The sequence below is a fragment of the Aethalodelphis obliquidens genome, unplaced genomic scaffold (genome assembly GCF_003676395.1).
Source record: "Aethalodelphis obliquidens isolate GAN/ISIS:26980383/991018 unplaced genomic scaffold, ASM367639v1 scaffold3, whole genome shotgun sequence".
In the NCBI taxonomy this organism is placed as follows: domain Eukaryota; kingdom Metazoa; phylum Chordata; class Mammalia; order Artiodactyla; family Delphinidae; genus Aethalodelphis; species Aethalodelphis obliquidens.
Window position 1 is genome coordinate 39329596 of NW_020837947.1, and position 21149 is coordinate 39350744.

General features: G+C 38.2%; 1 protein-coding gene across 1 annotated transcript; it reads right to left on the reverse strand.

Annotated features, from left to right (window-relative positions):
- Positions 1–7751: 7751 nt before the first annotated feature.
- Positions 7752–21105, reverse strand: GJA1 (gap junction protein alpha 1). Its single transcript, XM_027087533.1, has 2 exons — positions 20919–21105; positions 7752–10667 (listed from the first exon to the last, which is right to left on the reverse strand). The coding sequence occupies exon 2, from the start codon at positions 10649–10651 to the stop codon at positions 9506–9508; it is 1146 nt and encodes a 381-aa protein (XP_026943334.1). The 5' UTR covers positions 10652–10667; positions 20919–21105; the 3' UTR covers positions 7752–9505.
- Between the last annotated feature and the right edge of the window lie 44 nt (positions 21106–21149).

A 21149-nucleotide genomic window follows, 5' to 3' on the forward strand; every position in this document is an offset into this window, starting at 1 on the left:
CTAAGTGAAAGATGTAAGAAATTAATAAGCAGAAACCTCAATTAAATATAAAGTCAGAAGACTCTCACACCCAGCTCCAATAGCAGAGCCCAACAGGAAGAAGAAAGGTTCCTCTTCTTTCCTGACAACAACACAGCCAAGGAAAAACCATGGACTCTTTGTTTACTACAGCCCTCCCAACTTCCTTTTCCCCTCTATAAAAGCATCCTCCTTCCCTTGCTGTGTGGGCCTTGCCTGTGGCTCCCTGTGGTTGCAGACCCCGAATTGCAATTCTCTGCTGATCCCAAATAAACCCATTTTTGCTGGAGAAATAACTGGTGGTCTATTAGCTTTAGGTCAACAAAGAGAAGGAGTGTGACTCAGGCAGAAGGAACCGTTTGTGCAAGGACCAAAGGTGAGAAGAAACTGAGAGATTTGGAGGTACTAGGAAAAGTCGAGAACAGCTGTGACAGAGGGCTATGAAGAGCGATGAGACTGCAAAAATGTCAGATCCAGCAGATCCAGTCTGCTTAGAGGCAGACTGAGGGATTGCAGTCATTTCCACAAAGACAAAAGGAGTCATTAAAGATTTCTAAACTGGAAATTCATGCTGTCTCCCTTCTCCATTCTTTTCCTTTATGTTAATAATACTCCTTTTAACTGTCTTATGGTGGGGACACATTCTGACCCTTATTCTTTATAAGGTTAATATTGATTCATCAAATTCTCAGAGTTCTGAAAGTGACCATGTGTCCCTATCTACTGTAAGAACTGAATTTATTTAAAGTATTCTCACCTTGTGTTCTTTTCATATTTGTAATGGTCTTAATTTTCTAGACCTCATGTATATCACCAAATGTGGTGTCAGACACTAAGGTTTGTTTTTCAATGGCTTCTGATTACACAAATTGTCCTATCAGTGTTTTACTTATTACAGTTTTTTACAGAAGTAGAAAACACAGAGGTAATATTTTGACATTCAGAATTTGACCACGCTGGATTTTTTTTTCCTAGCCATACTAATTTTCCCTTTGTTCATTTCCTTTGAAAGAAATTGTAGCCATTAGTTAATGCCACCCATTTGTCAAGGACTGTCCTATACACGTCACTCACATCTCATTTAATCATCACAATAACGTTGCAGGAATGAATTTCTATTTTCTTTACAGTTGGGGAACTGAGGCTCAGAGGTTATATATCTTGTTCAAGGTCACACGGTAAATAAATGACAAACACTTCCCTAAATCGTCAGTTTCAGTTTACCTGTGCTTCTGCCAACTTCAAAAGTCCCTAGAACCATAAATGTAAATTTTTTTTAAAAAGTATTCCTAGACTCAAAAAATTCATGTTTGAAATTATAGGCACTGAAGAAGATGAGAGGAAGAGTATTCTACTCCTCAAACCTCTGGTCCACAAACAACTAAAAATATGCAAAATCTGATCATCGATGAAAAATACACATTACTTGCTATAAATGGAACTGAATGGTTAGAATAAAAGTGAGTACTCCACGTCCAAACCATCAGTACAGCTTTGCCCTGACACATGGTTGTATTTATGGTTTGAGGAGATACTAAAAATAACAAGAAAGGGCAGAAGTCTTGTTTAAAGCAGCATCTTTTAAAAATGTGTAGCGTGCAAGGATGAACACAAGACCAAATCTTATTTAATGTGGTAAGAATTTTTTCAGACACCCTTTTCTTATAAATTTCTCATCTAGTTCCACTTACATCATTTTTGCTTGACATATTTCACCACAGAGCACATTTTTATTGATTATCCAAGTTCTGTGAATACTTTTTAAGAGACAACAGAGTGTATGTCTCACAAATATTGGAAATTCCCCAGAAGTCCTGGGAATTTTGGAAAATCTTAAGACATTCCTGTTTCTAATTCTTGAAAACATTTGCAGCTTTAATGTAATGTGGCTTTTAAAAACAGTGCCTGCTTTTTAAAGGTCATCTTGCATCTAACCACAAATTGAGAGGATTGTTCAAAATATTTTTTGAATGAAAAACAAAACCCTGTCTAAATACCTAAACGAATCAGATTATTTTTGTCATCACAAACTATGGGGTTAGCACTATGGTAGACTGATTCATAACAAATTGAAAGAGTGAAATTTTGTTTTAATAATTTATTTCCAAAGCTAAAATGCTGCTGTAAGCAAACAAAAAAGCAGTAAGTTCCTTAGTCAACTAGCTAACTACACTTCTTTTCTCTTAGAACTACTCTTCTTTATCTTACAAGATTAGAATACTTTTATATGAACATATTCCCACACAGAAATCTTTCTTTAATTTGATGTTACTTATAACACATTATAGCTTTTTTAGCTCTTTTTCTCTCACACATCATAGCTATTTATCACGTAGAATCATCAGTTTAGAGGCAGAGTTTGGCTATAATGCTGACTAAAAAGACTGGTCAAATGCCAAACGGTAGCCTGCTTCCCGCATTTGCCGCGTTTGGAAGTTTGGATAACCATCACGTACAGCTCTTACACTCTTTAATCATAAAGTGTTGCAAGTCCTCCAGACAAGTGAGGACGAGAGTAAAAATGAACATTAAACAATTTTTTTGATGGTTTCTGATGATACTCTTTAATTACAAATGTTAAACTTCTGCTAGATTATTCCATAGTTACTATCTAAATGTTTAACTTGCACTAGTTTGTTAAAAGGTAAATATTTAAGGGAACAAGCTATAAGTTATATATGGCAAAAGGAAGTATTTGATACAAAAAATCAACAAACAAAACCCAACAACAAAATTGTTCTAAATGTGTATAAGAAAAAGAAAGAAAGGAATTTGGTGGAAGCTTTATATCACCGAAATTGTTTTAACTTCTACTGTAGATTCATGGTAGGAAACAAATTCCATAATTGAAACTCCAGCTATGAACAAAACCTGAGAGGAATAGAATGTATATATTATATTTTAAGCTATCACAAGTCAGAAAATTCTAGTGAGAGATTAGACTGAAGAAATAAAGAATGTGAAAATGGAGAAGAAATATGATTGAAAGTTCTAAACTGAAAGAAATAACTTTAATAACATTATAATTTATTGCATCTGTTGTCATTTTTATTTTACAAATTATGAATTATAAAATTATACGATATTTCAAGTATACAGAAATAATATAACAGGAAAATATCTATTATAGTTTTATATTTGCCTTGAATTATAAATGACAGGATGCTGGATATAGTTACATTTAACTTCCAAATTACTCAGTCTCACTGAAATTTGAAACTCATGGTTCCCCCAAATATTTTTGAATTAACCTGCCCAAGGAAGGGCAGTCATTGACAAGCTTGGCTAAAATATGAAAAATAGTCTCAGAATAAACATTTTCTTTAACTAGCTCTCTGGTTGTGTCTACCTTTGAAAATGTCTTTATATAGGGAGTAGCTTGAATGATTAGAAATTAATATGTTAACGAATTATAAAGGTCAGTTTAATTCCAGTTGCTCTGAGTTGAGAAAAACTTGAATGTGAGCCACAATCACATCAAAGTCTTCAAAAGCAATGGCCAATTTATACTCTAGGACTCTGGGTGGAGTTGAGACTTCAAGTAGTGTTTTAAAGAATCTCAAAATATACCTTTTACCCTCCAGAGTTCTTTGAGTTAACCTCAGTTGAAGTTGTTTTCTCACAGGCTTAAGGTTAGTTTAAATTTTTTCAGGGAAGGGTTTCTAAATTAGTTAACTGTGTTCAGAATTCATAAATATACCTGAATATATGAAATATATAACTCTGACCCAAGCTTTTCAAAGCAGAAGGCAGTCTTACATTTCTCTCCATTTACTTTTAAAATAAAATAACCCTCATGGTTTCTGCTACCATAGCAACTAAAAGCTCTCTTACTGTCTCTACTAATTCTGATGAACAGTTTTGTAAAAAGTAACTGACTAAGAGATTCCAGCACAAATACCCGCCCAGGCTCCATTTCATTCCATGTCTTGTAGGGACAGATGGTTCATTACATTAAATAAGACCTGAGACCAGGGTTGGCTTTCTAAAGTGGGTGCCTCTTGAGACAGATTTTATATTCAACAGGAAAGTGTGTGGGCATTGAAATTACTCCACACGTCACAGCCCAAATAAGCATTGGGTCATTTGAGAGAAACATCCGGAGACCAGAAGAAATAATCTGACTTAAAATTTCAACACTTTGAAGACCAGGAAACAAATGCAAACATTTTCCTCCAAATTTTCTTTCTTCTTTACGTGATATTCTTGTTACTCTACTGTCCTTGAAGCAAAGTTCCACGTCTGCTCTTGAGTTCTGAAAATTGCCAGCTGCAAATTCTGACATGCCAAGGGTCTCAGCTATCTTTGCCCAACCAAGAAAAGGTAAAAACAGAATCTTGGAGCCAGTAAAGATTATAAACATGTTTCTATACTTTGCGTGTGCTGTTTATAAAAAGAACCCACTTTAAGACTTTAATAAGCCCCCAAACTTCATTATTTTGTTCTCCCTCCAAGTACAAAGCACAGATGTTTTGGCATGTTGGAATATGAAGTTTGGAATTTTTAGGAGAGGCAGTGTGTGGGCAAGGACCTAGCACCCTGGGCAGGTAGAGGTTCCGCAAGTTTCTCAAAATAAGGTGAAAGAACAGCCCATGGCCTAGAAGCTTCGTGAGGACCCACAGGGGCTAGGATGATAATGCAGTGAACCAAGAGGGTTCACTAGACTTCTTCCCAATATTTAAGGACTTGGGGCAATCCTACCACTTTTAATAATAAGTAGCATAAGTTTGTGCATGAAATTCTGAGGCAAAATGATGGTAATATAAAATATATGATTATCTAACAAGACTAGGTAATTTCATGTAAAAGCAGAGGCTTTGCTTAAATAAGTTTCCTATTGTTTACAGAGTAAGAAACACTATTATAAGACTATAAAAATGACCCTGAAGTTTCTCCTTCCAGTTTCTAACATGACCATCCTTTCCTCCATTTCTACCCAATATTATTTTTTCCCCAGCAGATTCTAGAACTGCACCTCCCAATTCAATAGCCATTAGCCACATATAGCTATTAAAATTAAAATAATCCTTTTCTAAACAACCCTCAGAATAGGAGAAAATATTTGCAAATGAATCAACGGACAAAGGATTAATCTCCAAAATATATAAACAGCTCATGCAGCTCAATATTAAAAAAACAAACCAATCAAAAAACGGGCAGAAGGCCTAAATAGACATTTCTCCAAAGACATATAGATGGCCAAGAGGCACATGAAAAGCTGCTCAACATCACTAATTATTAGAGAAATGCAAATCAAAACTACAGTGAGGTATCACCTCACACCAGTTAGAATGGGCATCAGCAGAAAATCTACAAACAACAAATGCTGGAGATGGTGTAGGGAAAAGGGAACCCTGTTGCACTGTTAGTGGGAATGTAAATTGATACAGCTCCTATGGAGAACAGTACGAAGGTTCCTTAAAAAACTAAAAATAGAATTACCATATGACCCAGCAATCCCACTACTGGGCATATACCCAGAGAAAACCATAATTCAAAAAGACACATGTACCCCAATGTTCATTGTAGCACTATTTACAACAGCCAGGTCATGGAAGAAACCTAAATGCCCATCGACAGATGAATGGATAAAGAAGATGTGGTACATATATACAATGTAATATTACTCAGCCATAAAAAGGAACGAAACTGTGTCATTTGTAGAGATGTGGGTGGACCCAGAGACTGTCATACAGAGTGAAGTCAGAAAGAGAAAAACAAATATCATATATTAACGCATATATGTGGAATCTAGAAAAATGGTACAGATGAACCTGTTTGCAAGGCAGAAATAGAGACACAGGTGTAGAGAACAAACGTATGGACACCAAGGGTGAAAGTGGGGGGGGGGTTGGTGTGATGAACTGGGAGACTGGGATTGACATGTATACACTGGTATGTATAAAATAGATGACTAATCAGAACCTGCTGTATAAAAAATAAATTAATTAAATTAAAAAAATAATAATCCTTTTCTTCAGACTCACTAGCCATATTTCATGTGTTTCAATAGCCACATGTAGCTAGTGGCTACCATAGTGCACAGAATAGAACATTTCCACAACAGAAAGTTCTACTACTTCTAGAAGATTCAAAAATTTCCCATTTTTTAAACCTGAAATTTTATGCCAAAAATGAGTATCTAATAAAAATTTGTGGAATAAAACTGCATAGTTTTCTCATAATTTTAAAACACAGCTCAATTTAATTTTTAGTTGTGGAAAATAGGCAGCCAATTAAGGTAAGCAAAATGGAGTGGAACATCATTATTAAAACTTCTGGAAGGCTTCACATTGTAAGCTTCGTGGAGCAGGGGACTATGGGGTCATTCTAATAATCACCACTACTTAACAAAGTGTCTGATATATGGCTGGTGTCTCAAATTTTTAAGTGATTTCCTCTGGAATTAGAACTTCGCCGATGTCTCTGTTGGAGAATGGGGAGACCTGAGGTTTCATTTTCAATTTCGTATACTAAAACTGTAGTTTAAAACTGTATATTTATAATATACTTAGATTTTATTTTTTTAAATAGTGAGAAGCTTTAAAGTTTGGGAAATGTTTAAGATGGACTATTTTTTTAAAGATGTAACTTGCCCTCCCACCTCCACACACGTACATCAGAAACCTACATTCAGTAGTCTATTTGTCCATCTGTACCCTATGAACTGTTTGTGAATACACACACACATTCAAATAAACCACATTTCTTTATTCCCCGTAGTAAATGCAAACACATACATGCACAGAGAAAACTTGCCTCTCCCTTCAGATTCTCAGCCAGACAAATGGTAATACTTGAAGACATGTTGATACTACCAATTATATTGACTCAGAAACTGGTTAGTAGACAATCCTTTGACTTTAGGCGCATCCTGTAACATTTGTTCATCAATTAAAAAAAAAAAAAAAAGAAGCCACTGAACTGAACTAGGTTATTTCTAAACTAGTAATATTTTTATGTTCCAGGCATTTACTGGTTTGCTTTGTGATGTGTTCATGTAAACAATGTTAGTAAGTTAAAAGCTTTTGGGACTTCCCTGGCGGTCAGTGGTTAAGACTCCGTGCTTCCACTGCAGGGGGCATGGGTTTGATCCCTGGTCTGGGAACTAAGATCCCAAATGCCACATGGTGTGGAAAAAAAAAAAAACTTTGTTGAAATGTGACTTAAAAGTGATAATACATTTTATATTTTAAACTACAGCAATACTATCAGTTGCCCAGAATTGTTCTTGTCCCTATGACTGGTTCAATTTTTCTTGGGTGTTAAGAATTTTAAAATTCATATTTTCTGTGTTTTCACAATGTCTTGGAAAAATAGAATCATGGATCTATTTCATTCTTTTGTCACACAGCATAACCATACTCAAGCCAACCCTGCATTATTCTTTTATATCTGGGAGGCCCTATAGCTTTAAAATTTTAGCACCCTCATCTTTTTATGCTTACTTCTGTCATGTATGGATCTACTAAATTACTCACTTTAGACTCTATCACACATCTCATTAATTTTATATTCCAAATTCAACACTCTAGTACTTTACCTTCTCTGTTGAATAAATATCCAAAAATGTTCATCAATGTTGCACTGAATCTAGCTAATAATAAATACTGTCCTTTTAAAGATTCTGGAATCTTGTGAATCTTATTTGCCCATATCCTCATAACCAATGGAAATGTCTTTGATAATTGTGAATTGATGCAATAAAAGTTTTAAAAAATCACATGGGATATAAAGGCTATCTTTATACTAAATTAAAACTTTATTGAATAAAGAACACTCTCCAGAACACATGATCAGATGGACTAGGTCTACATTACATGCAATGAAGCTGAACATGACAGTAGTTTAACATGGAATGTCAAACAAATTAGTATTTCTCATTGTACAAAACTGCTTATGTAGTTGACATGCAAGAAGAAAAGTATGATACTCTGCATTTTCACTAATCATCCGTGATGAATTTTAAAAAGACATTTGAAGAAACTGGTAGATTTCTTTAGGATAGATTTCAAATAAATTAGTTACATGTGTACTACTGAAACTTCTTTCAACCTCTCTTGCATTCCAAATAAAATCTTAGTGCAAACATCAAAGTTGCTGGTTACTCCAAAAGACTGTCAAACTCATGATAGAATAAAAGTTCTGAATTAATGTGCATAAGTAGGACAAAACCAAGAATACCAGTTACTGCAAAATTCATTTAGGCACACTTAATAGTCCACTCTAAGCATTTTTTCTAAGTCTCTCACATTAAGTACTAAAGCCTGTTTACAGTACTAAAATTCTATCATTCAAGCATCAATGATTATATTTCAGAAAAAGAAAATCATTCATTTCAGCAATAGCATTACTGCTATACTCTAAAAAAAGAAAAAAGAAAAAAAAAAAAGAATCATAATTAACAAAACCAGTATCCATAATAGGATACATGGAGAAAAAACATTTTAGGGGAAAAAAGAAAATGTGCTTTACTTGCACAGCAGGAATTATATAATGTAAACACCATATTGGCCCACACCACAAAATCCATGAGAAAGGCTCAAATTTGAACACCATGTGTGCATTATTTTCAAATCTGTGTTTGTGAGTTTATACTGCATCTGCTTGTACCAATACATGACAAATAAAACACACTCTTCCACACACATTCACATACAAGTGATTGTTAAACATTGAGCATGGCTTGCTTCCCTGACTTTAACTCAAAAAATGGTAAGTGATATCCCAACTGTTTTTTAAATGTCTACAGAAATCATTAAATGAATGTGAATAGTAGTTGAGGAATGATGCAAAGTGATGGTAATAATAACGTGGATGTAAAAAAGAATGTACGTAAAACTGGCTGAGATTAGCAAATGCATGGAAAGTCTTCTTCTGTGGGCCGTGTCTGAACTTTTAACTGATACCAAGAATAAAAAATATAGTAGCACAAGTCCATTGACACCTGGAGGGTCAGGCCTAGAAAGCTTACCTTCAAAGTGCAAATTTTAACAATGGAATGTTTTAGCAGGGACATAAGGACAATCCTCTGTCTTCTTCTTGATAAAGAGAAGTAGGATGTTCAGGAAGTATTTTCTCCTGGCCAAAGTTATTTCAGTTTCTTGGTAAAACAAAAAAGTATTTAACCAAAAATATCACCCACCCAGTCTTTCACATACACAGAAGTATTCTTAAGGGTGTGTGGGGAGGAAAAAGCCCTTAACTATGGATCACCTAATGCAACTTTTATTTAAAATTTAAGTTCTTTGAATCAACTACATTAAATACCAACATGTACCTCTCTCATCCCTTCCCTCTCCACCTGCCTATCCCTAACACCCCCAGTGAACCAGGTATTCTAATGTCTTTGTGTTTTCTAAGCCTCGTGACAAGGCTGTTGAGTACCACCTCCACTGGAAAAAAAATGAACACCTAAGGTGCACTTTCTATAGCACCTTTTTCTTCTCCACAACTGAGTGGAATCTTTATGCTCTCAAGACTGGACCTAGATCTCTAGGTCATCAGGCCGAGGTCGGCTGCTGGCACGACTGCTGGCTCTGCTGGAAGGCCGCTGGTCCACAATGGCTAGAGGCTGTAGTTCATGGCCAGCATCGAGCTTTTTAGAATTCTGGTGGTCATCAGGGAAATCAAAAGGCTGTGCGTGGGAGTTAGAGATGGTGCTTCCTGCCTGCCCCATTCGATTTTGTTCTGCACTGTAATTAGCCCAGTTTTGCTCACTTGCTTGTTTGTTGTAATTGCGGCAGGAAGAATTGTTTCTGTCTCCGGTAACCAGCTTGTACCCGGGAGGAGACATGGGTGAGAGGGGAGCGGTTGGGGAGGAGCAGCCATTGAAATAAGCATATTTTGGAGATCCACAGTCTTTGGCGTGGTTCAGTGGGCTGCTGGTAGTGTGGTAAGGATCGTTCTTTCCCTTCACGCGATCCTTAACACCCTTGAAGAAGACATAGAAGAGTTCGATGATGTTCAAGCCAAGAGACACCAAGGACACGACCAGCATGAAGATGATGAAGATGGTTTTCTCTGTGGGACGAGAAAGGAAGCAGTCCACCTGATGCGGGCAGGGATCTCTTTTACAAGTGTAAACAGCACTCAAACTGAATCCATAGACGTACCACTGGATCAGCAAGAAGGCTACCTCAAAGACAGACTTGAAGAGGATACTGATGATGTAGGTTCGCAGCAAACCCCCTCGCATTTTCACCTTGCCATGCTCTTCGATGCCATACTTGAACTTCTTTATTTCAATCTGCTTCAAGTGCATCTCCAAATTCCTATCATCAGTTTGGGCTTTGAGTTCCTCCTCTTTCTTGTTCAGTTTCTCTTCCTTTCGCATCACGTAGAACACATGAGCCAGGTACAAGAGTGTGGGAACAGACACAAATATGATCTGCAGGACCCAGAAACGCACATGAGAGATTGGGAAAGATTTGTCATAGCAGACGTTTTCACAACCAGGTTGTTGAGTGTTACAGCGAAAGGCAGACTGCTCATCACCCCAGGCTGACTCAACTGCTGTCCCCAGTAGCAGGATTCGGAAAATGAAAAGGACTGACAGCCACACCTTCCCTCCAGCGGTAGAATAGGCTTGAACCTTGTCAAGGAGTTTGCCTAAGGCACTCCAGTCACCCATGTTGCCTGGGCACCACCTGAAAAGAAAAAGACAACTAAATGATCATAGGCCACAGATTGTTAGTTTAATATACAGTTTCTTTCAGCCAGCAGTCAAAGTACTGTAAAAGATCTCCTATCTTTCTAGCACTCTTCAAAAACAAACAAATAAACAAACAAAAAAGCCACAAGTGCAAACTCTTCCATTTTCCCCTGAAAAGAGCTCTCAAATTTTCTTGAGATACGCTAAATCTTCGAAACAGCAGAGCCTATGTGCAGAGTAAATTGCGATCTTAACCTTGCGAAGATGTATTACTTGCTCAACCACTGTCTTACCACGTGACTTGAGAAGTTGTCTGCGCTAAGTGTCTCTGCTTATTTTATCCCCCTGGGCGGTCCAATTAGAGGACTGTTCTTACCTGATAGGCCTGTGTCTGCATGCACACCCAAGCAAAATGCTGATATGTGGTATTCAAAAAGCATGGGTACCTAAGAATTGAGGTAAGAACACCCATACCCAGGCACATGCATGCAACCTGTTTTCAAACCTCATTCCTATTACATATAGTACTTTATTCCTAATTGTATCCTGAAATGTTTCTCCTTGGTAATTCAAGTGTCATTTGTGCATACTCTACAGTGTAGTCATTTATACTTCTCTGTTTCTTCTTAAGCAGTGACTCATGTGGTTCAGAAGTCTGTCTTCTGCCCAGAGGAAAATACGTTGTGCTGAAACACACCATTTTGACACACTGTGTCCCTAGATGCAGGAACGTACTTTCAAAAAACAAGACTAAATGCACATCACGTTTCAAGTAAGAGTTCAATTGACCTCGATACTAATTATAGCCTGAGAAATAAAAAGACAATTTTAGTGTTATCTCTAGTAAAAAGGATTGGTTTTAATCTTTGGATTGCTGTACAAGTAAGTTCCTTTACTGGGCTTTGGGTCCTCAGCCCACGCACTCTATTTAACTTCCTATCAATACCCAGATATCTCAAGTCTAGGACTTACCCATTATTGGGGCTGATATGACAGGAATCCCAAAAGTTATTTAGTTCAATTTATTCTTCTAATGCCAATAGTCCTTTTAACTGATGAAAATTGAGGTCTTAAGTATATAGGAAATATTCAGCTATCCGTAGAGCCAGAAAAAGACTTTCAATCCCAAGACCAAGGCTTCCCAATGTATGACACTGGTCTTAAAATTATAGCAAAGCTGGGTTAACGTTAGAAATGTTTCCATGCTTTAACATATACAATCTTAGCGGGGGCTGAAATCTGGTAAGAAATGAATAACATTGCATGTGGCAGCCAGAGAGAATATAGTCTAATTTTCAGCAGAGAGTAATTGGAGGGTTCAGAATGGGATGAAGTAGTCAAAGATTATTTAATCATTAAAAACAAGCAAAGCAAAGACTTTTCAGGAGCTTACTGAATTTTAAATAGTATAACTAGGGCTTCCCTGGTGGCGCAGTGGTTGAGAGTCCGCCTGCCGATGCAGGGGACACGGGTTCGTGACCCGGTCCGGGAAGATCCCACATGTCACAGAGCGGCTGGGCCCGTGAGCCATGGCCGCTGAGCCTGCGCGTCCAGAGCCTGTGCTCCGCAACGGGAGAGGCCACAACAGAGGCCTGCGTACCACAAAAAAAAAAAAAAAATAAAAAATAGTATAACTAAAAGTAGGATTATATAGACTTCCTAGAAATATGTTTGTTGTCTGGATATAAAGAATTTTTCACCTGGTATTAAACTATAAGCCATCTTCTCCTTGTGGGAAGTAAATGAGGTCCATGGGAATCTTCTTCCCCACCAAGCAATGTTACATTTCTGTCTAATGCCTGTACCTCCTGGCTATAGAGGGCAGAAAAAAATGAATTGGATACTGGCCTGGGATTTCCTGGATGGAACAAAGAAGAGATGGCTGATTCGTAAACTGAAAATGTATCAGCTATCTAAATTAGCAGTCAGTGAGTATTTTTGATGACAGCCCAGAGACTGGTGCCAAAGAAAGGGCGGTGGGTGATGGGTAAAGGTTGGAGGTGAGTGGTAAAGGTTGGAGGTGGGTGGGCAAATTACAGTAAATAACTTTTTTATGACCCTGCCAGTGGTCATAAAAAAGGGAGCTTCACCTCTAGGAAGGGCCATTTTAGATTGTGAATCGAAAGTGAAATTGATGTATGGAAAGCAGTCAAACAAGAACAAAGGCTTGTAGGACTGACAAAGAGAGTGAAATAGCCAGGGGAAAGCTTGAGAAGCTTGAAGAGAGGCAGTAATTTAGCTTTGACGGACGGTTTGATATGACAGAATGTAAAAGAAAGAAACTACAATTTAGCAGAAGATACTACACTGGCAATGAAGCACAGTCCGTGAGGACAGAATTTTTGAAGCTCTATCAATAGACAGTTTCGATGTGATGATGTGTAAATTGGTCCCAATTCTGTGTAGAGAATTACAATATTTTGCCAGTGTCATCTGCTTTTGCTCAATACTCCAGTTTTGGGGGGGTGGGGGTGGGGATGAATGACAAAAACAATCAAGTATAAAATGATAAACTGCACACATCTCTTCACATTCACGCGATGATCGAGCTCAAGAAAAACTTAACGTGCTTCAGGTACACTGAGAAGTTGTCATTTTAGTCAGTGTTTCGTTATTATTCAAAGTAAAATATGTAGATGCTTGTGGCAATTAATTACTAAGTTTCTTTACACTCTATGGAAAAATAAAACTTGAGTTTCCTATAATTCTGAGATTCCACAAAAATACCCTATAGTGCCACAGTATGTGAACTGGGTCACTGGACAGCTCTCTAGGTAGTAGCCAAGTTGTCTTTCCTTTAAGCAGCCACCCAGTTGTCATTTGCATTAACTGAGTTATACTCTTTTACCTGAATGAGTTGAATTATCCAGTTGGACACCTAGTATCCTGCAACATGTAGATACCTGTTATTAGCACTATCATAGAGACCATCAGATAATGTTTAATGTGATGGCTTATAATGCCGTTATCTTTTTGGTAGTCATTCACTTTGCTGTGAATTAAAAGTTCTATCAACCGGTTGTCCCCTCATCCCCATTATCATTTTCATTTTTCCAAGTCATAATTGAAAAAGTAATGCCCTTTTATAAGAAGAGGTCATAATTATGTTTACAGAATCCCTAGCATTGATTTATAGACTATATACCCCATTCACATTCACTAGTATGAGACAGGTATATTCCTTATTTGATATATGATAACATCATGGCAGTTGAGCATATATCCTGTATATTCATGCCTTCACCTCTAGGTTCCCAGGGTGGAAATTTATATGTAGATTAAGGTCTAGGTTAAGGAGTTGTACAAACTTCTTATTAGGAGCATATGCTTGACAGTAGCTGGACCGTCCTTCTTGTGTCCTCTATGTACCATGTTAGATCACATTTTCCATTGCTCTTCATGGCCCTCTAGACTAGAAGCCAAAAACCAGTCACGCCAGGTGTGACCCGCCCAAGGACCCTCTGGGCCCTTTGCAGGTTCCCGAAGGGCATCAGAATCACTTAGCAGCATGTGTTAAGAACACACATTACTGACACTCACCAGTTTGAATGAATATCATGGGGTGAGGGTGGGGGGTGGCTTGTGAATCATTCTTTTGTTTTTTTTTTCTTTTTCTAAACAAATGCACCAGGTGATTCTGAAGTAAGTTTTCAGGCCAAGAGGCAAATGTTTCTTGACATTTTTTGGTGCTCTGTCTCGTCTCTCATTCAAAATATTTAGGAGTGGAGAAATGGCAGGAGAGCAGAAAGGGATTGAGTGTCTAAAAAGGTCAAGGGGATGGGGGGGCAGGGTTAGTATGGGGGGCAGAGGTCTCTGGGCAACTGGGAACTGAGCTTACCCTTTACTGTACAGCCCCCTGTCCCTCCACCTCCATCGGCTGCTCCCCAAGAGCACAAGGACTCAAATGCTTTATTCAAAATGAAAAAAAAAACTTCTATTTTAAGTTACTTTTTGACCGTCCCCTGTTCCAGAGCCATATAAACAAATCACTGTGCCAAAGCTAGACACTTTGCTGTGTCATTAATGTTCTAATAATTATTAGGAGAATTAGAATATATTTTACTCCCAATTTTAAAGATTTTCCCAAGAAGAGACACTGTAATGAGTTGAGAGTGGGGAACTAAAATAAAATAAAGGTAAATAGGAGTGCTTCCTGATAAAAATCCACTTAATGGATTTGGGGGGTGGGGCGGGGCAGAAGTACTGTGTGTGTTTCTAATATCCTAAACCAAACATTATAAGCCTTTTGGGACTTCCCTGGCAGTCCAGTGGTTAAGACTCCGGGCACAGGGGGCACAGGTTCAATCCCTGGTTGGGGAACTAGGAGCCAGCATGCCCTAGGGTGCGGCCAAAACAAAAAAAACTATAAGCCCCAAAACTAAACTGTAAACTCTCCTAATGGTTTTCTTTAATTTTTGTAAGAACCCCTCTCCCTTGCAGTAAATGTCTTTGAGTGGGCTCAGTTGTGACCATTCCTCTATAGTTACAACAGCCAGATGTGTTTTTGGTAATATTCATACCCACACATAATTAACATAATCTACATTCAACCTGTCTGCAAATTCTATAGGTTTTATCTTCCACCCAAAACAGACTATGAGTCTCACCACCACCCCTGCTCTTAGCCTGATCTCAGCCATCATCAGGTTACTTGTCACCTTTCTTCAGGTTATATGTCAAGACCCTAGTTACCCTGCTCGCCAATCTATTCTCCTCAGTCAGTCTTGAAAAACTAACAAGCCGATCTGCCTTGATCAGCTTGGTTCCATCTCCATGGCTTGTTCTGGTATCACCTCATCAGCCAGCACTCTAGGTCTGTCACTTGCTACTCCCCTGGTTCTGTTTTTGTTTTTTTAATGGCCCTTGGCTCTACTTGGCACATTATGTATTTACTTGTTTATTGTTTCTCTGCCTCCATGACAAGGACTTTTCACTATCTGCTTTCCTCAGCTAGAATGTGAGCTCCATGAGGGAGTTTCTTTTGTCCACTGCGGTATCTCCAGTGCTTAAAAGAGTTAAGAGATAGTGAATATCTATTGAATGAATTAAAAGCGGCTTGTACAAAGAAAGGTACTAGGTTTCACCAGTTTTGTTTGTTTGTTTACTATCTCCTTGGGACTCTCTTAATTATAGTTATATATCTCAAACTTCTGAAGTTTCAAATTAATTAAAAAGAGACTTCCACAGTAAAAAAAAAAAAGTGGTAATTGTCAGCATCTCATATTACACGGACTATTAAATTTTCAAGTGATAATTGCTGTAACAGAGAACTGTCTGAAACAACATACTTTAAATGATTCCTGAACAGGCAATATGACTGAATTAAGAAAACAGACTCTTTAACAAAGAATTTGTTAAACAAGGTCTTGAATTTATTACACAAGGTCATAGTGATTTGGGATTCTTGCAGAACTGCACCAGGTATCATAGATATTTATGCAGTTTCACTATTATGCTGTTTTACAGGTTAAGATTTTAAAACAACACCACCAAAAAAAAAACTTGTTCGGTCCAATTCTGCAGTATTCTAATTCTGACTGGACTACACAATTCAATTGTCGCCGAAAGAGACCCCACAGTGTCTTGCAATAGAAGAAATAATCTGTTAAAACTTGTGTATATTTTAAGAATGATAAATCTCAGGGTAAGATTGGGGCTCTGAACGGAAGAATAACAGCTGATATCAACCCTGGTTAATATAACATCTCTATATAGTTTGAGTGTATGTTAGGCAGTTAAGTGATTTGAATCAGGTACCATAGAAAATGTATCTTCCCAGTTCATCAGGTAATATACAACCTTTGCTTCCTTATACCTGGGTAGTTAGCCTAACTCTGTGATGTATCAAACCTCTGTTCTATTTAAAATTCTGTCTCATGGCTCCCTGATTATCCTTAGATTCCTTTGTAAAGACTGAAATACTGCTACATTTCTGCAGGTATCTGATGTGTGTGGCATTGCTTTTTTGAGGGAGGTAGGATGGGGAACACACTAACAAGCCTTCTTTCCACGGCCCTCACCCTTTTTCATCACCCTGTCAGCACACATCAGCCTCCACAGAACAATGAGATGAGATGGGAGTTGAGGAGTGAGGGACTCCATCCAAAGAGACAATCCCCTCCCCTAGTCCAATAGCTACCACTCAACTCCCCTACTAACGGAAGTTTCTAATGGTCCCTTGAGGGGTGCTAGAGGAAAGAGCCTAAGTCAGAAGCTGCAGGCTAAAAACCATGTTCTTAGATTGTGATTGGATGGACTTTAAAATAACGCTATTTCTATCAGTTTTGGTGCTTCCCCCAAATGTCACCTCCAAATTTACTATTTTTATTGAACAGCCTAGTTATTTTGTCATCATATAAACACACTCTTAGAGCCCTCACAAGTGTATTGATTAAGAACAGTCTATTTTCCTTAATGAGCATTGAATGAATATCTCATGCACATGAAGCTCTTAATAAAAGCTCAATAAAGTTTAGCTATTACTCTTTAAATGAATTTTAGATGTAGATATAGCCCACTTATTTTCTAACTTTGGCATCCTTGCTTTAGCAAAATAGCAACTAAGAAGTGATTAACATTTGCCTAATGGTAATCAAAATTAGTTTTCTAGATGCTCCTGTAATGAGTACAATATTGCTATTTTAGCAACCTCAAAGAGATTTATGAGAAGGAGGAATTTACCCTTTATCAATTAATAGGGAGAAAGGACCATGAAGAGGGTCTTTGTGTTTCTATTTGGAGGCATCTCCTCTAAATCATGGAAAAAGTCATATACTATAGAATGTATCTGCCTTACAGAAATTGCTAAAAAACACTATATATTTTCTATATTACTGTAAATTTTAAACATTCCATAAAACACATTTTTTTTTGGCCATCCTGCGTGGCATGTGGGTTCTTAGTTCCCTGACCAGGGATCAAATCCGTGCCCCCTGCAGTGGAAGTGCGGAGTCTTAACCACTGGACCGCCAGGGAAGTCCCAAAACACATATTTTTAAGAAACTATTTAGAAAGCTAGGAAAACTTGGATGTGAAAGTTATTGAAAGTTAAGAAATTCTTAAAGAAAAAATTTATATATATATATATATATGTGTATATATATATAAAAATATATATATATACACATATATATATACATATTTATATATATATATATATGGCTCACCCTGGTTTGTGTTTTAACTTTGGCAAAAGACAGTATGTACACACATAGTCAAATGGTGAATCTAGACAGGCAAAGTGGAGACAAAGTGAAGAATTTATGTAGTTACCCGAAGGAGGTTGGGGGGGACTTCTGTTGAGAAATTCTGGGGATATTTTTTTAAACTTGACTTATCTATACTGAATATTGACATTAATGGTAAACACTAGATAATTAATAATTAATAACTTGTCTCCCCAGAGCTGAACCAACTTAACGTGTGTGAATATGCTCCAACAATCTATTCAAACAATTAAGAATCTTGAAGGGAAGTCAGATCAGAACAGGAAAGGTGGAGCAGAAGGTATTAATCACTGGTGACTTTCCTATCATTCCCTTCCCTCAGTATCATACATAGAGGCTCTGAGGCTCATACCAAGCTACCCCTCTGGATATCATCAGAGAAATGAAGGAATGCACTGTAATGTGAGGTTTCCATCCTTCTCTACGCAGGAACTGGAAACATGTACGTAACAAAACAACTCTCGATATCTGAAAACACACCCTTTCAGACACTTGCTTGGAACTGTGTTTCCCAGGGTCAGCAATGTAAGAATTACACTGTAAAGGGCCAGGAATTGAGTGGATGGGGTGGCAGTGATAAACTATAAAAGGTAGTAGAAAAATGTGGAACATATTTAAACAGTGAAGAGAGTAGGATCAAAGCATTACCACTGCATTTTCCAGGCAAAGGACAGGTGATAACTATACTGACTTTGGAAACTACAAAGCACCATACATGCACACTGCTAGGACGGAATAACCTTCTGGCAATCTGGCCTACATAGAAGAATTACCCTTTCTCCTGAAGGGTTTTCTACTTGGCTTTTTTCATTCTTTGAGACAGGGTTAATTTAATGAGGTCTCTGCATTACTGCAGGATTTTATTCTTGGCAATCCTTGTATAAGTTAGGCTTTTTAAAAATTTTTCATAATCTACTCTTCAAACTGCCTGAGGCATTTTAGACTGAGTTCAAGTGTGCCCAATTATCAGAGGGTGAGATTAAGCATCTTTTCATTACCAGCTTGGTTTGGGAAGCAGAAGAAATTAAACCCACCTCCAAATAAAGCCACGTCTATTTTTCCAACAGTTTGTAGCTCTCCTCTTCCCACCCCCACTTTGTACTCCTGGAGAGAAACACAGGCACGCCCTAGGGTGAGGATGAGGTTGGTCAAGGAGAGCTTTTGATAAGCTTTATCAGAGATGCTCTGTAAACATCTGGATGGCCAGCCAAGAGGATAAGGGTGGGCGAGCCGCTGCTGGGAACTCAAGGTTTGAGTTTCCGAATTCTGATCTGCCTCTGGACACGTCATGAGCTCTTTACTCATTTCATTATGGGGCTTCCTCCGCTCTCCCCACCCCATCCCTATTCTTGGGAAGTTTTGAGAACTTACAGAAGAGTTACAAGTGCCATTTAGGCACGGTAATTCCCAAGGTACTCAGATTTCCTTATGCTTTATACATTAGGATTCAACAAGTTCAAAAAAAAAGGACACTGCGGGTGCGGGTTTTGGAAGGAAAATTAGATTGACACATTTAATTCAATTAATCACTTGCTCTTCTTTTACCATTTGGCCACAGTCCATCTCTCCCCCCACCCCCGCCTCTCTCCCCCTCCCCCTTCCTTTCCAGTGGCGGAACTCGGACCTGCGCTGGGTTTGACCGTGAGGATTTGAGGGAAACTTCTCAGCAAACGTTTCCAAAGCGCGGAGGCTCGGCAGTGCAGGAGCCCCGGGCGAGCCGGGCAGATGATAAGATGGCAGGAGGCTCCCCGAGCCCTCCCGGCCCCAGGCCCCCGTCCTCGTTCCGCAAAGCTTTCATTTTTATTTGCTTTTCAGCATTCTCTGGTGCAAATACTTCAAACTGCAGGGTCACACCAAGAATTTAAACTAACTAGTCTGTGGAGTTAGAACAGACAAAATCCCTACCGGACACGAAAACGCACGGTTGCATTTCTGGCTAACAGAATGTGTGTTACCCATAAGAGCATGTAAGAAATTGAGCCCTTTAAAATAACAAATCAGTGTTATCTTTGCCTACTGGCAGCACCGCACCCTGCGGCTCAAACTCAAAAATGTTGCCCAAGAGCTCTGAAGTCTGCTACAGGTTCGGACAAGCGGAAGGCGGCGGGGGCGTGGGGCTGGGGGGAGGTAGCTCCCTCTAAGGCGCCGATTTAAGAAATTTCGTTTCCTATTCTTTCTAGGAGCCCCTGTCTTAGGAGACCGTTTTGGAAATGCACCCTGGCATATACTCTCTTCTAAACGTCCGTTCTCTCTCTGTTAATGCTTTGTTAAGTAACCACCACCCATTCAAGGGATTTCACCTCCGGAACTGCCAGCGTGGTCGACTCAGTGGTGGCTCTCCTGAGGGTCTCAAGATTTTTGCATAGTGGGTGCTAATACAAAGTAACCCTTTACTGTTGCTTTAAGAACCTCAATATTACAGCTCTGATTTTTATACCTTTTTGTTTACCGGGTAAAATTCTAGGAAGGGACCACGTGGAAGTCAAGCAGCAAAGTCTTAACAAAGCACTTTGTTAAGAAGTTTGCTTTGCAAGGCTATAGAACATCAATCAAGATTTCCATATGAAAAAGTACAAAGAGTAGAATTCTATAGCAAGCACGCTAAGCAAATTTGCACTTTGATTTTTCTGCTGTTGTCAGTCAAACCCCCCAACCTAGGCCCCCTAACCCCGCCCCCCTCAAAGTTACAAAGCACCTAGACTATTACTGATTACCCAAAAAAGTAAAATTATCCTCTAAAATGGAGAACCAAATATCCAGTAACTTTATTCTAATATTCTGATTCTAATCAGAAAGATCTGAATCTTATTTACCTGTTGCATTATTAAAAGAAAACTTTTTAACAGTCAAAAAGTAAATACCGTAAGTTCAATTTTAAGTTTAAAACTATAGACACTTTCAAGTTCATCATTCCCTTTACAATATCATGTGAAAGCTACATTTAACAAATTTTAAAACTTTAGAAAAGTTTTTCTTGTAGAAAAAGAAAGGAATAGGTAAAGATCTTTTAAAAAACTTACTGTTTCTCTTGAAAGAAGTGAAGTAGTCACGCCAAGTGATTGAACTCCTCAGAGAATGAAGTCAAATGCAAAAACAAGTCCAGGCCCTCAGACCTGTCTATTTAAAGTTTAAAAGTCTTCAGCTATTTGGTACTTTCCTCACTCCTTCCCCCTAATGAAAGAAAAGTGCTGATACCTCATAAAAGCTTTTTTCTTACTTGGAGCACAGAGCTTTTAAAAGTTTCAAGCCAC

Excerpts from the sequence above, each read along its gene's own strand:
- GJA1 (XM_027087533.1), bottom strand. The coding sequence starts at position 10,651 with ATGGGTGACTGGAGTGCCTTAGGCAAACTCCTTGACAAGGTTCAAGCC.